This window comes from Myotis lucifugus, unplaced genomic scaffold (genome assembly GCF_000147115.1).
Source record: "Myotis lucifugus unplaced genomic scaffold, Myoluc2.0 scaffold_5, whole genome shotgun sequence".
NCBI classification, from domain to species: domain Eukaryota; kingdom Metazoa; phylum Chordata; class Mammalia; order Chiroptera; family Vespertilionidae; genus Myotis; species Myotis lucifugus.
The window spans coordinates 19,886,642-19,901,118 of NW_005871053.1; the positions used below are offsets into that span (position 1 = coordinate 19,886,642).

General features: G+C 38.9%; 1 protein-coding gene across 1 annotated transcript in view; it reads left to right on the forward strand.

Annotated features, from left to right (window-relative positions):
- Window positions 1-5,526, forward strand: part of BAZ2B (bromodomain adjacent to zinc finger domain 2B) — a 258,012-nt gene extending 252,486 nt beyond the window's left edge. Inside the window, 2 exon segments of the mRNA XM_023745704.1 lie at window positions 208-351; window positions 4,072-5,526. Coding sequence (XP_023601472.1) covers window positions 208-351; window positions 4,072-4,225 — 298 coding nt within the window. The 3' untranslated portion in view covers window positions 4,226-5,526.
- The last annotated feature ends 8,951 nt before the right edge of the window (window positions 5,527-14,477 follow it).

Below are 14,477 nucleotides of genomic sequence, written 5' to 3' on the forward strand. Positions count from 1 at the left end.
TAATATCTCATTTTATTTGTTTAGCGACCTTCTCACAATTTGTATAAATAGGAAAATATAAAAGTCTATAGTACAAGTAAATGTATCCTTTTACCTCTTTTAATAAATTAATTTGCATTGGACTTGAAATATTACAAAAGTTACATTTTTAATAAAAATAGATAATTCTACAGCATAGATATTGATTTCAAACATTATTCTCTTTAGTATGATCCTCACTGAAATGGAAACTCATGAAGATGCATGGCCTTTTCTACTTCCTGTAAACTTGAAACTTGTTCCTGGTTATAAGAAAGTTATTAAGAAGCCTATGGATTTTTCCACAATTAGAGAGAAATTAAGTAGTGGACAGTAAGTAAACCATTTAAGTTCAATATTTATTGAATGCTTGATATGTGCTAGATAATTTTCTAGGTAATTTTCTACTGAGTCAAAAATACATTAACTTACAGCAAAGACAGAAGCCCTGACTTTGGTGTGTGTGTGTGTGTGTGTGTGTGTGTGTGTGTGTGGTGTTGTTGGTTAGAGTGATATGGTATGGATGACAAGTCAATCACAATTATTTAAATAATTAAAAAGCTGCTTTTGACATTGGAAGGGTACTGAACTCCACCTGGGAGGAGAAGAAAAGTATGGAGGAAGCCTCCCACAGTAAGTTAGTAATGTGTGAGCTGGAGCTTCTTTTGGGCATCAGTGGAGTGTTGACATCATCTCATGTGGATTTAATAAAAATTGATCCTGTAATGTTGTCAGATTATTACATGTAGGGAAAGGAGATCATTGGAAAATTTAAGTATTAAAACTTAATTATGAGTTATTGGAGGATTCCAAAAACATGTATTTTAAGTGTGGAACAAAACTATTATTTGCTCCTTTCTACCATATTCTCTTTGTGGCCCTGTTTGAAGAGTAACTTACTGGCCACAGTTCATGATCTTAGACCACCTCAGGCTCCTGCCAGAGTAGCAACTGTTAATGGAATTTAACTAGCTCTTGATGCTGGCCCATCTTGGAGTCACAAGAATGAGGCTGTTCACTTGACAGAATAAGTCCACACACAGGCCAACCACATGTGCATGGCCAGTGTCTGTGAGCTGTATTTTCTTACCCCTTCCCTGCTCCCTTTCTTCCCATCCCCCGGTTTAGCTTAATATAGCTCATGCCCATCACTTCTGGCAAAGTCACAGAAAATATGGAGAAAGAAGGAACTTTACATTGAAAGAATAACTACAAATTGTAGTGTAATTATCATTGTTGTTATGATCCTCATTATTATATAGTACTAGAGGCCTGGTGCACGAAATTCATACATTGGGGGGCGGGGGGAGGGTGTCCTCAGCCCAGCCTGCACCCGCTCCAATCTGGGACCCCTCGGGGGATGTCCGACTGCCCGTTTAGGCCCTGTGGGATCGGGCCTAAACCAGCAGTTGGACATCCCTTTCACAATCTGGGACTGCTGGCTCCCAACTGCTCGCCTGCCTGCCTGCCTGATTACCCCTAACTGCTTCTGCCTGCCAGCCTGATCACCCCCTAACCACTCCCCTGCCAGCCTGATCGACACCTAACTGCTCCCCTGCTGGCCCTATTGCCCCCAACTGCCCTCCCCTGCAGGCCTGGTTCCCCCCAACTGCCCTCCCTCCCGTGCTAGCCTGACCACCCACAACTGCCCTCCCCTGCCAGCCATCTTATGGTGGCCATCTTGTGATGACATGGGGGTGGCCATCTTGTGATGACATGGGCCTGGCCATCTTGTGAACACATAGGGGTGGCCATCTTGTGCGAGGGTGTGATGGTCAATTTGCATATTGCCTCTTTATTATATAGGATATTATTTAGTTTTTCCTGGCATTCCTTTGGTGAAAATCACCACGCTCCATAATTTACATTCAATTTAGAAGAGTTGAGTAGAACTTAACGGGTAATGAATGTCCCTCTCATATAAAATGATTTACTAGATTGACCGAATGACTACTTTATTTCTTTGAAGATTGAAATGTCAGTCTTTCAAAGGATTGTGGTTGTTTTTTTAATTATAGAAAGGACCTGCCCAGAGAACATTATAAAATCAGAAAACATTTATAATCATTAAAACTATTGGCTCTAATGTGAACCAAACAGCAAAATGTATAGATATGGACTAGTTCTCTTGCTTTTTCTGTCTGTCCAAATAATTGGGTGTTTATGGGGTAGTACAATGGACTTTAAAATCCCCATGCCAGGACAAGATGTACACAGAGAGACTTGACCATGTTTAAAGTAACTCATGACTCTAACTTCCATGATTCTTTGAATTCCTGGAGAAGATTAACCACAACCTCCAAACCCCCCAAACAAACAGACTTACGCATTAAGACAAAGTTACCAAAAGAGCTATATAATCAAAGTTCCCTTTTGAGAATGAATCCTGGTGAATGGAGGAGATCACACGGAGACAGGCAGAGAAACAGTCTGTTCCAATCCTGTTTGTGATGCCAACTGTGTGAGAGGCAAGATTCAGTGGATTCAGTCTCCTCTAGTGTGAATTGTTCAGTTAAACCCAACCCAATGAGTTGGAACCAAAACCCACGAACAGTATTTCATAGTTTTAAACTAGAAGTGGATAGAACAGTGAGGGTTCCTGGAAGGGCCTACTTTAATGAAAACTGCTGGGTTTCATCAGTGCCCATTCTTCTATAAAAGAAGGGCATAGAGTGGGGTTGCCTTTATCTCACCCCGAACATTGCCTAGAATTCTCTCTCGGATTCCAGTCTCCCTAGCATTAATCATTAACCTTTCCTATGGTAAGGAACAGCCTACAGCTTTAAGCTGTTGTATATGAATTATACACATGTTATATGATTCCATTTATGAGAAATTTCCAGAGCACAGATGGGTGCTTGCCTGGAGGTGGGAATAGGGAGGAATGGGGAGAGACTGCTTAATGGACAATGTGCTTTGGAACTACATAGAGGTGGTGATAGGACAGTATTGTGAATGTACTAAATGCCACTGAATTGTGTACCTTAAAGTGGTTAATTTTGTGTTATGTGAATTTCAACTCAATAAAAAAATAATTCCAAGAAGAACAGGAAATGGATAAGGTTATAAATAAGGCCTGAATTAACTTTGTGAGCTCATTACAGAAAAAGAAATTCTGTTTCTTTTATTATCGCACATAAAAAAAGAAGGAGGGAGTGGAAACTGTACAAGTTATTTCATCAAAAAAATACCTCCACTTTTATCAGGTTGCTCAGAGCTTTAGTGTGTGTTGCTAAGGTATTTATAATGGGAAAGTTATCTTAGTACTAGCTTATCATAAGTTGGAATTCATTTAAATTTGAATTTCCATAAGCCCTGAAACAAACCACTCCTTTCTTACCAATAAGTTCAGGCAGATTCATTCACTCTTGTGTTCTCTTCCTCATGTTCGTACAGAAAAAGAGAAGTGGGCTCTCCCACTAAAAAAGCACTGAGCCACAATGTTGCTTACTGAAAGCCAGGTCCTCATAATGCTATCTTGGGTGAAGGGGCAGCACATGCTTTTTTTGGATCATCATACTCCCAATACTTGAGCACAATAGTATATTTAAAGAGAGAAGAAGAGAAATGGGATGTATGTAGAAGGCACAGGGCGAGTACCATGTTGACAGTGCATAGGAAGCACTTATATCTAGTGCAGATATTTTGAATGTGAACAATAGGGGTACTATGAGCGATACAGTTGGTCAGAGGTGTTAATAAATGAATCAAATGGGAAGAGTCCTATAACAGAATTGTGATATAGGTAAACCAGGAAATTGGATGTGGGGGAAATGCTAGTAAGTTGAAATTTATCTTGTTTTTCAGAGAAATCTGTTTTTCCATTTCATCTGTCTTTAAATCCTATGTGGTTCAGACCACATGCAATTATTTTACATATTCCATGTATAAGAGGGAATAATACGTTTTCTATCACTTTAAGTGCAGGTATCCTAATCTTTTTCTTTTCCCTTTTAGTTTTCCTTTTTATTTTACCTTTTATTACCACTTTATTTGGTTACAAAACAAAACCACCCTACAAAAGCAACCTCTAAGTCATGTGTTTTCTTTCAGGTATCCGAGCCCTGAGTACTTTGCTCTGGATGTCAGGCTTGTGTTTGACAACTGTGAAACATTTAATGAAGATGATTCTGACATAGGCAGAGCTGGCCACAGTATGAGGAAGTATTTTGAAAAAAAGTGGACAGATACTTTCAAAGTGAGCTGAAGTTATAATCTCTCTTTTCTTTCCTTTTAAACAAGGACAAATGAGACCAGCAATGTGAACTGAATTTACATAAATGTGCAAGGCACATATATAATGACTTTTTTTCCTTAAAATAAGTATCAAAAAAAAAAGTATCAGAAGAATGATACCATTTTTAAAGGCTTCACTCCTACAACAACCAAGGCCCTTGGTTATTGGTTTGTGTGATTTATCAGCTAATTTAGGTAGAACAGGGAAGCACACCCAAAGAATTTTCAAAGGAAAGGGTGTTATAGTGCAATAGCAATTAAAATATATCAAATCGCACTGAATATTCAACACCAGAGCTCTAACGTGGGAAATGGTTCTCCTTTCCCTCTCAATAAATATCTATTTTTCATTTTTTTACTTTGTAGTTTATTTTTTAGTGAATGTATTTAATTTTATGAATTATTTATGATTAAACCACATCCAGAATCTTCGTTTTCTGTGAAAAGGAAGAACTAGTAAATTGCTTTAAATCTTGAAAATACAACAAGGAATGTTTTAAAATATAAAACAAAGCCAAGTTAAACTGTTTACACTGATGTGCTATAAAAGCACCAAAAATAAACTTTACTGTAGAGTTACAAGTACATTTATATATATATATATGTTGCTGCATCACTTGTGTAGTTAAATTGTATTTCAAGACAGTGAAGAAAAGTTGACATGTATATACTGTTCATTATTGTTTATATTAAGTCTTGCTTTAAATATGTATTATGTGTATATATTGTTTGCAGACATTATTGTTTATGCCTTAGAAGGACTGTAGCATTTTATTTTAGTCTGAAGGTAATTACAGCTCTACAGCTTGTACAGTAATTATCCTCTACCAACACTGTGGCGTCTCCTTGATCTTGGTAGTGCCTGCCTTTGAAACAGGGTGTAGGGGATATTAGTTTTCCATTTTTCTATTTTGTTATATAATTTTAAGCCACCAGGGCCTAAATTAAAGTATAATCATTTGTATCCATGTGGAATAAAATTGTGACAATTTCCTACACACACAGTATTTTTTCATAGAAACATTTCCCTCCCATTTGCCTTGCCTCAGAAATAAATTTAAAAGACATTTGTAACCACTGTGTTTTATCTACTGTGTGTTGTGGTGGCCTGTTGGAGGCAAATAGATCAGACTTTTTTTTGTATCTATGTAAGAGTACTTGAAGTTTTATTTAAAATAAAATGTTGTGGAAAAGGTAGCATTCTTTTTTTTAGGAGTGTTATTTTTCACTACTATGTGTGGCACGGATACAATAAAAGACTTTTACAAACTAGCTTTTAGTTTTTCTTAATCTGAAAATACAGTCTTTCCAAAACTCAATTAATTTAAATTTGATTTTTATAGAATCATAAGGGAGGAGCAGCAGAGTGTGGTTCAAAGAACATTGAGCTGGGGGAAGGTGGGGTGGTATTAAGTCACCTGATAGAACTTTCATGAGTCTCTGAAACTCTCTGGACCATGTTTTATTGTGGTTGTTGGTTGTTGGTTTTCTACATTTTCAATATTAAAATATTAAAATAAATTTTAAGGTGTTGTTCTGAGAAGAGAAATGTCTCTATTGGTAGACACATAACCCCATGATCCCTAAGAAATTTCGATCATATAAATTAGTCTAATAAGTCATGAGACACGAAGTGCAGCATTCATGAGAAGTGACGTGACACCTTGCTGGGCTCTGGAATCACGGCGAACACGACAGACTCAGGCGCGGCCTTATGGAGCCTGTTGCCTAGTGCAGAAGTGGCCCTTAGATAAAGTTCTTAGAAAATGGCTTTTAATGGTGAAGGGAGAATAAAATAGTTTTGAAGAAAATATTCTTAAATTGAAAATGCTTCAAAGCCACAGAGTATTTTCTAAAATCCCTAGACTGTTTGTGAAGACTTACATAAAAATCAGCTGTTATTATGTAAATATGTCAGTTTCTGTTAACCAAATATTGTGGTGATGCCTTAAGGGGCTGGTGCTTAATCAAAAAATACCATGTGGAGCAGGACACAACATGGTGCTATGAAAAAAGTCTTCGGTTTTGTGTTTATAGAACCGCCAGATGCTTCCTGGGGCGTCTTCTTCAGGAGGGCTTTTTGCCTTAGGGATGATACATGCTTATGGTAATTTATATTAGATGGTACATAAGTGGCTTATTTGATGATAACGTCTGTTGTTTGAGAAATAAAACACACACACACACACAAAAGAACAATTTTTCAAGAGTGATCATATTCTTTTAAAAATAAGATATCCTGCCCAGCAAGTGTGGCTCAGTGTTTGAATGTCAACCTATGAACCAGGAGGTTACAGTTCGATTCCCAGTCAGGGCAAATGCTCTGGAATACGAGCTCAATCCCCAGTAGGGGGTGTGCAGGAGGCAGCTGATTGATGATTCTCTCATCATTTATGTTTCTCTCTCTCTCTCTCTCTCTCCCTTCCTCTTTCTGAAATCAATAAAAACATTTTTTAAAAATTAAAAAAATAAGATATCCTTGGTTAAAGCCAATTACTATATTATGAGGACGTTGTAGCACCCCTAAGGGATAGCCAATACCTAGCACCAACTCACCAACAATGTGACTGTGGCATCTTAGAAGTAGACCCTTCAGCCCAAGGCAAACATTCAGATGACTGGAGCCCCCCACCGACATCTTGACTGCAACTTCACAAGAGACCCTTAGCCAAAACTACCCAGCTAGGCCACTCCTGAATTCCTGACCCACAAAAAAAGATGAGATAATAAAGGTTTGTTATTGTTTTAAGCCACTCAGTTTTGCGTAATTTGATGTGGCCAGTTTCTCTAGGATCTTATGTAAGGAGGCTCTGCGCTCTCCAGGCGACCACTTTACACTCCAACAAGCAGTGGAGGAGGATTCGTTTTCCCCACCTCCCAACCGATGTTGACTGTTTGTTTGGATTATTTTTCCCTAATAATTAATTACAGAGTTTGAATTTGAGTAATGTGTTTCAAAACTATCAAGAAGTTTCTCTAGTCATATTAGCTTCAACTTTGATTTGCCTTTTGAAATTTTTGTTTTATGTAGATACGAGAGGCCCGGTGCACAAAATTCATGCAGCGGGCGGGGTGTGTGTCCCTCAGCCCAGCCTGCACCCTCTCCAATCTGGGACATCCCTCTCACAATCCAGGACTGCTGGCTCCCAACCACTCGCCTGCCTGCCTGCCTGATTGCCCCTAACCCAGTGGTCAGCAAACTGCAGCCCCTTCAGTGTGGCTCTTCCACAAAATACCACGTGTGGGCGTGCACGTACAGTGCGATTGAAACTTCATGGCCACACTCAAGGGGCCAAAGAGCCGCATGTGGCTCGCGAGCCAAAGTTTGCCGACCACTGCCCTAACCACTCCCCTGCCAGCCTGATCGACACCTAACTGCTACCCTGCCGGCACAATTGCCCCTAACTCCCTCCCCTGCTGGCCTGGTCGCCCCCAACTGTCCTCCCCTGCAGGCCCAGTTGCCCCCAACTGCCCTCCCCTGCAGGGCTGGTCCCCCCCAACTGTGCTCCCCTGCAGGCCTGGTTGCCCCCAACTGCCCTCCCCGCAGGGCTGGTCTCCCCCAACTGCCCTCCGCTGCAGACCTGGGTCCTCCCCAACTGCCCTCCCTTTCAGGCCTGGTCCCTTCCAACTGCCCTCCCCTGCCAGCCATCTTGTGGCGGCCATCATGTGTCCACAGGGGGGTGGCCATCTTGTGTGTTGGAGTGATGGTCAATTTACATATTACTCTTTTATTAGATAGGATTGTATCTAACCCTATCTGCTTTCCAGCAACTAAGGTTTCCAGTGTCATGATATCTAGGAAAAGAGACTGAATCACCTAAAAGATGCCAGGTGAGCACAGAGTCAACACAGTGAGAAAGTTGTTCTTAGGAGTGTTTTATCCAGGTATTGGTGGGGGCAGGGGAACCAGCCCTTCTCCATAACCGCAGAACACAGTGGAGACCCTATACCTGACAACTCCTGGGCCTGCTGGACAACGCACATAAACTGCTGGACAATGCACATAAACAGCACATCCTGCCCCTCAGCGCCTCCTTTTGCTCTCTGTCATGATGTCTATCCCCATTTTTTGTTCCTGAGAAATTGAAATATCTCAGATTTCTTTATTATCACATTTACTCGTTCTGCCTATTTAAAGTTATATCTAGCCATCTGATCGGAATTCTGGGTATTTTCCAAATTCATCATGAGTCAGATGTTTATCGACACCCTCTTGTTGTTTACATAGAAATTCTTGTGCATTATGTATGGATATAATTTGGTTTCTTCTCCTTTCCAAATTTCTGTGAGCAGCTAGAATTCATATTCCCCCTTTACTAAGAGTATTACTATTATGGGCTGTGTATCTTCCATTCTCACCTGACATAGTTCCTCAAGAGATTGTGATGTACACATTTTTAAACACCCAGCATCTAGTATAATATCTGACTTATTAAAGGTACCTAATAAAACTTTGCCAATAAAGCCTTCTAATCAAGGAGAATATGCAAAAGTATGTGCCGCACTCTGAAATCAATACTAAAACGGGTTCTAAGTATATTTTAGGTAACAACTATGCCAGAATAAAAGTTTATCCAAAATTGTTTTCAAACGAACAGTTCTTATTGTATGTATATTTGGACTATAATTCATGAGTATGCAATCATATTACTTTATAATATCTTGAAGCTTAGTCATGTTCTGATAGAGTATACCTCTTTTCTGGGACATGTTGTAAAGGCTCATCCTATATAATAAAAGGCCAATATGCAAACTGTCCCCTGGGGAGTTTGACCAACCAGGAGTTTGATCACTCTCTAAGACGTGCGCTGACCACCACGGGGCAGTGTGGAACGCAGAAAGGCCCCGATTGGCCTTGATCATGGGCCAGGCTTAGGGACCCTACCCATGCATGATCACGGGCCTCTAGTGTCAATAATAAAGAGCCTAACTAACAGGTCCCAGTTAAATTCAATAGGTGAAAAAGAATGGGTCATCTAATACAAGTGGAATTTCTTTGTAACTTTCCAGATTCCTTCTCTCTGGTCTTTGTCTTTGACCTCAGCCCCTTCCAAGAAGGACTCTAACTTTGATCTAATTTCCTTTCAAAGGGGTCAACATCTGCCATTATGGTAAAATCATTACTACCATAAAATCAGAGACTTCTAGCTTTCCATCTTCCTGGGCACATGGTAAAATTGTATTTCCTATACTCCGTGTGGTTGAATGGGGCCATTTGACTTGTAGTCCTGGCCAAAGATATTTGAATGCAAATATGCATCTCTTGCAAGCCAACCATTTAATTTTTCTTTTTTTTCCCCTGGTACAGCAACTAGTAATGTTCAAAATGATTCATGCTCTGTTAGCCTAGTTCTCAAATAACTATGATGAACAGAATTCCCTACCAATTCACAATGGACATATAGCATATTCAAGAAATAGCCGAAACCGGTTTGGCTCAGTGGATAGAGTGTCGGTCTGTGGGCTGAAAGGTCCCAGGTTCGATTCCGGTCAAGGGCATGTACCTGGGTTGCGGGCACATCCCCAGTAGGAGATGTGCAGGAGGCAGCTGATCAATGTTTCTCTCTCATCGGTGTTTCTGACGATCTCTCTCCCTTCCTCTCTGTAAAAAATCAATAAAATATATTTTTTTAAAAAAAAGAAATAACTTTCTTGCTTTAAGTCTTTGAGATATTGGGATTCATTGTTACTGCACCATATTCCAGCCTATCCTGATGTTCACAGAATGGCTATCAAACCACTGGATTAGAAGTGCTCAGGGAGAAAGTAGGCTTCGTAAGACTTATCCCATTTCTGTATCCCACACCTAAAAAGGGGTCGTAGAAAAGAACTAGAATGCACAATAGAGGAAAGTGCGATAAAAGATTAAGAGGATCTTGGGAAAGCAAGTAGATTGAACTGGAGTACTCTACTATTGTCAGAAAAGACTACTAATGTATATCACCCTAGGTTCAAAAGGGGAAACACTGCTTTTGAAAAATGTAATAATGAAAAACAGAGACACCGAGAAAAATGGAGGTGCTGGAGGGCCTTCTGAAACTGGGATGCTGTGAATTTGTGTGGACGATGCCTTATGATATTTGGAGACTCAAATTGTAATCCACCTAAAGGAGCATGATAGGATTTTATTAATGCAAAGAAGCTCTGGGTTTCAGTCAAAGCAGTGCTTAGAGGGGTTTCAAATTCATAACCTAAACTTCCAACAGAAAAAGATAAGCAGACAACCTAAAGCAAGCAGAAGGAAAGAAATAGTGGTGAGAGCAGAAATTAATGGAACAATACAAAAAGAATAGAGAAAAGCAATTAAGCCAAAAATTGGAAAGAGCTACAAAATTGACAAAGCTTTCCCTAAACTGGCTGAGAAAAAGAAGACTCAAATTACTAAAGTCAGGAATGAGGGAATATTGCTACTGACCTTATGGAAATAAAAACAATTATAAGTGAATACTATGAACAATGAATGCCAACAATGAAAAAATTCTGAAAATAAAATTAAGAGAACAATTTCATTTCTAATAGCATCAAAAGAATAAAATACTTGGGAATAAATTTTAACAAAAGTGCAAATGTGTGTTCTATTGACTAAAACACTGGAAATTAAACCTAAATAAATGGAAAGACATATCATGTTTATAGATTGGAAGACAATATTGTTAAGAAGGCAATAATCTTCAAATTGGTCTACAAATTCACAATGCCTATCAAAGTCCCAGGTGGCTTTTTAGCAGAAATTGACAATCTATTCTTAAAATTTATATAGAAATTCAAGAGACCAAAAATAGCCAAAACAATCTTGAAAAAGAGCAAAATCAGAGGACTTAACCTTTGGCCAATTTCAAAAAGCACTACAGGTGTCAGTAATCAAGAAAGTGTGATGCTGATATAAGAAGACTCATATAATCAGTGAAAAAAATTGAGAGTCCAGAAACCAACCTGAATCGTTATATCAAATTGATTTTGACAAGGATGCCAAGACAATTCAAGGGGAAAACAGTCTTTTCAACAAGTGGTGCTGGAATAACTGGATACTCACATGCAAAAGAATAAAGTTGGACCTCTCCTTTACAACTCATACAAAAATTAACTAAATGGATCACAGACCTAAATATCAAAGCAAAAACAATAAAACCCAGGAGAATGCTTAGGAACACTATAAAGTACATTATTACCTAATCACTATGCTGTACCCCTGAAACCAATACAAAATAATATTGAATGTAAACTGTAATTGAAAAATAAATTTTTTCAATTCAAAATAAAAATGAATGTACTTGCAAAATAATGCATATAGGAGTAAAATCTTTGTGACCTTGAGTTAGACAAAACCTTCTCATATACTATACCAAAACCACAAGTGACAAAAAAAATAGATAAATTAAACTTCATCTAAATTAAAAGTTTGTGCTGCAAATAATACCTTCAAGAAAGTGGGAAGACAACAAAAATATTCTAAAATCAGATTGTGATGATTATTGCACATCTTTGTAAATATACTGAAAAGCATCAAATTGTGTGCTATAAAGGAGTGAATTGTATGATCTATAAATTATATGTCAATCTGTTTAAAAACAAAAGACTCATTGGCTCACTTGAGTTTCAAGGTGATACAATCATTGTAGGTGTGGACAAAGATGTTTCCTGTTTCCTAAGGAAATATGCCTGAGGAATTAGGAAGTCACAGGAAAGGTGAGTCATATTAAATATGTTCCAGGCAGACAATGAGAGTCCAGGCCTGGTACCTATTGGTCTGATAGAAAACTATCTCTTGGGTATAATTATTCTACACAGATAAAGGTGAATAAGATTGTTTAAACCGTGAATGCTTGTGTCAGTGCTGGAAACATTTCCATAGAAAACATCACAAGACAGAAAAACAAATGTCTGGGTAGTTTTCTTTGGACAAGAGAATTTGATATAACTAATTCCTTTTAATTTTTATAACTTTGGGCTTTAATTTTCAAGGAAATGTAACCCAATTTCACCCTGTGAATTTCATATTGAGAAGTGGTTTATGTTCATTTTATGTTGGTCCTTTTGTTGTTGCAGTATCTTAATTTACTCTCATTGTATAATCTCTCATAAGCAAATTTGCACAATATGGCTGCACATAATTTAGAATCAGAACTAGATTAGGGAGTAAATGGTAAGGTTTGAGCACAGCATGGCCTCAGAATCTATTTAATTAATACATTGTTCTGGTCCAGTTCAGACCTTTAGGGAGCGAAATCAACACTGACCTCTATAGATTAAAATCGGCTCACAAAAGAACAATAGTTGGCCTTAGGGTAGTGACTTTATGCAGGTTAGTGGCAAGACAGTCCAGAAACTTCGGATTTCCTGCAGTACCTTCAAGAGATAGCCACACTCCTGGCTAGCTTTGCTCAATGGATTAAGTGAAGAGAAGAAAAAGCTGCCGAATGTTTGGGGTTGTTTGTATGGAAAATAATACAATAATTAATAAATAATAATGCAAGAATAAATTGTGTTTCACATACAACCATAAACCTACTTTTGCCCCAGCCTGTATATGGAACACCAACTCATAGAACTCTGTTCAACTCCCATTACCTGGTTCTGGAAAGATGGCCAGTTAGATGGTGTAAAGTTTTTTAATGGCAAAGGATAAGGAGAATTCAGAGTGTTCCATACTGCAGAACGTAACACAGCACGCTCCCAGGGGTACAGGGTCTCAGATCCTCTGAGTTCTCCACAAAGGCACTGGGGCTGGTACTAGGTGTGGAGAGTGAACGACTGCATCAGCTTGAGAGAATCCCTTCACACTTCTCAGGGATTATTTTTTTAAAACTGTTTTTTGGAGTATAATACACACACACACACACACAGACACAAATGCACATACCATATGTGTTGAGCTTGATACAGTTTTGGAAATTGGACATGCAAGAGAGTCTTTACATCTTGTACTCTACACTGCTCAACTTTTCTGAAAACTGTGGCCTTGGGTTTGCCTCAAAGCAAAACAACCCAAACGCATCTCTGAGTATTTACTGTGAAAACACTTTTTCCTAAGCTCATCATCCCTCAGCTGCCTCACTCTTCAACCATATTTAAGACTCATTCTTACACCCACCTTTTCTGATTACTCCAGCGCCTCTTTCTCCCTCCCTCTCTCTCTCTCTCTCTCTCTCTCTCTCTCTCTCTCTCTCTCTCTTTCTCTCTCTGTCCTTTGAGCTCTGGACCATACATTTTGGTAATCAGTGACTAATTGCTTCACACCTCCTCTGTTCCCATCGCAAATGTAGGTCGAAAGTGTGTATTGCTTACTATTTAATTGAACAGTTAGTTTAAATTTGTTTTCTATAATCAAGTAGAATTATTACAAGGAACACAACCAGAAATTGATGATAAAATGAGATTAATTACTGACCACAATTACATAATTAAAGTGCATAAAATAAAAGAATGCATCAAATCTTTAACATTCCATTTCAAAGTTCAATTATTTTGACACTGTCCTGTGAGTGAAGATAACCAGTTAACTCCTGTGATCAAAGATCTTTATAAAGACTTTTCTAGTATATTTACAATATATTTTAATTAATCTAGATTGCAAACTGTAGACCAGAGAGTAGCTATAATAAGGCTTCCCTTGTTGCAACTGCCTTTTTCTGCAGGACAGGCAAAGCTGAGATCTCCATGCTAAACTACTGGCAGGGGTTTCTGTGTAGGCAGGGGGTTCTTTAACATATTTTACTTAAATAATAATATAACCAATTTTACTCATCAAATTCATGAAGATAAATATTACTCAAGTCTGTCAAAAATGTGGGCAGGCACACAATCATATGTCGCTGAAAGTGTATATGGCAATATTTATAGAAAGAATCTTCAAACCCTTATGCCCAGGGATGTCACTTCTATTTAACAATTTTCTTAGTAAATGTTCATGAGTGGGGAGGGCTGCGGAGAGGAAGGAAATTCATAGACTTTGAGCTGGAATAACCGGACATATGATAGTGTCTCCTTTAAAAGCACCTTTCAGGCACTCGCTAGACCTTGGGACCTCAGCTGCCTCAACTGGGGAAAAAAATGAAAAACGCAGCTAAAGCTTCTCCCTCGGTCTGGCCTCCTGTTTCTCCTCGAGTCAGACATCAGAGACCGCCCCACTGGAGAGCGCGGAGCACGCATGCGCGGGGACGCGGCCGGCTCCTGGGGCGGGGCCTGCTCCTGGGGCGGGGCCTGCCCTGCGCTTTAGGGTTCGA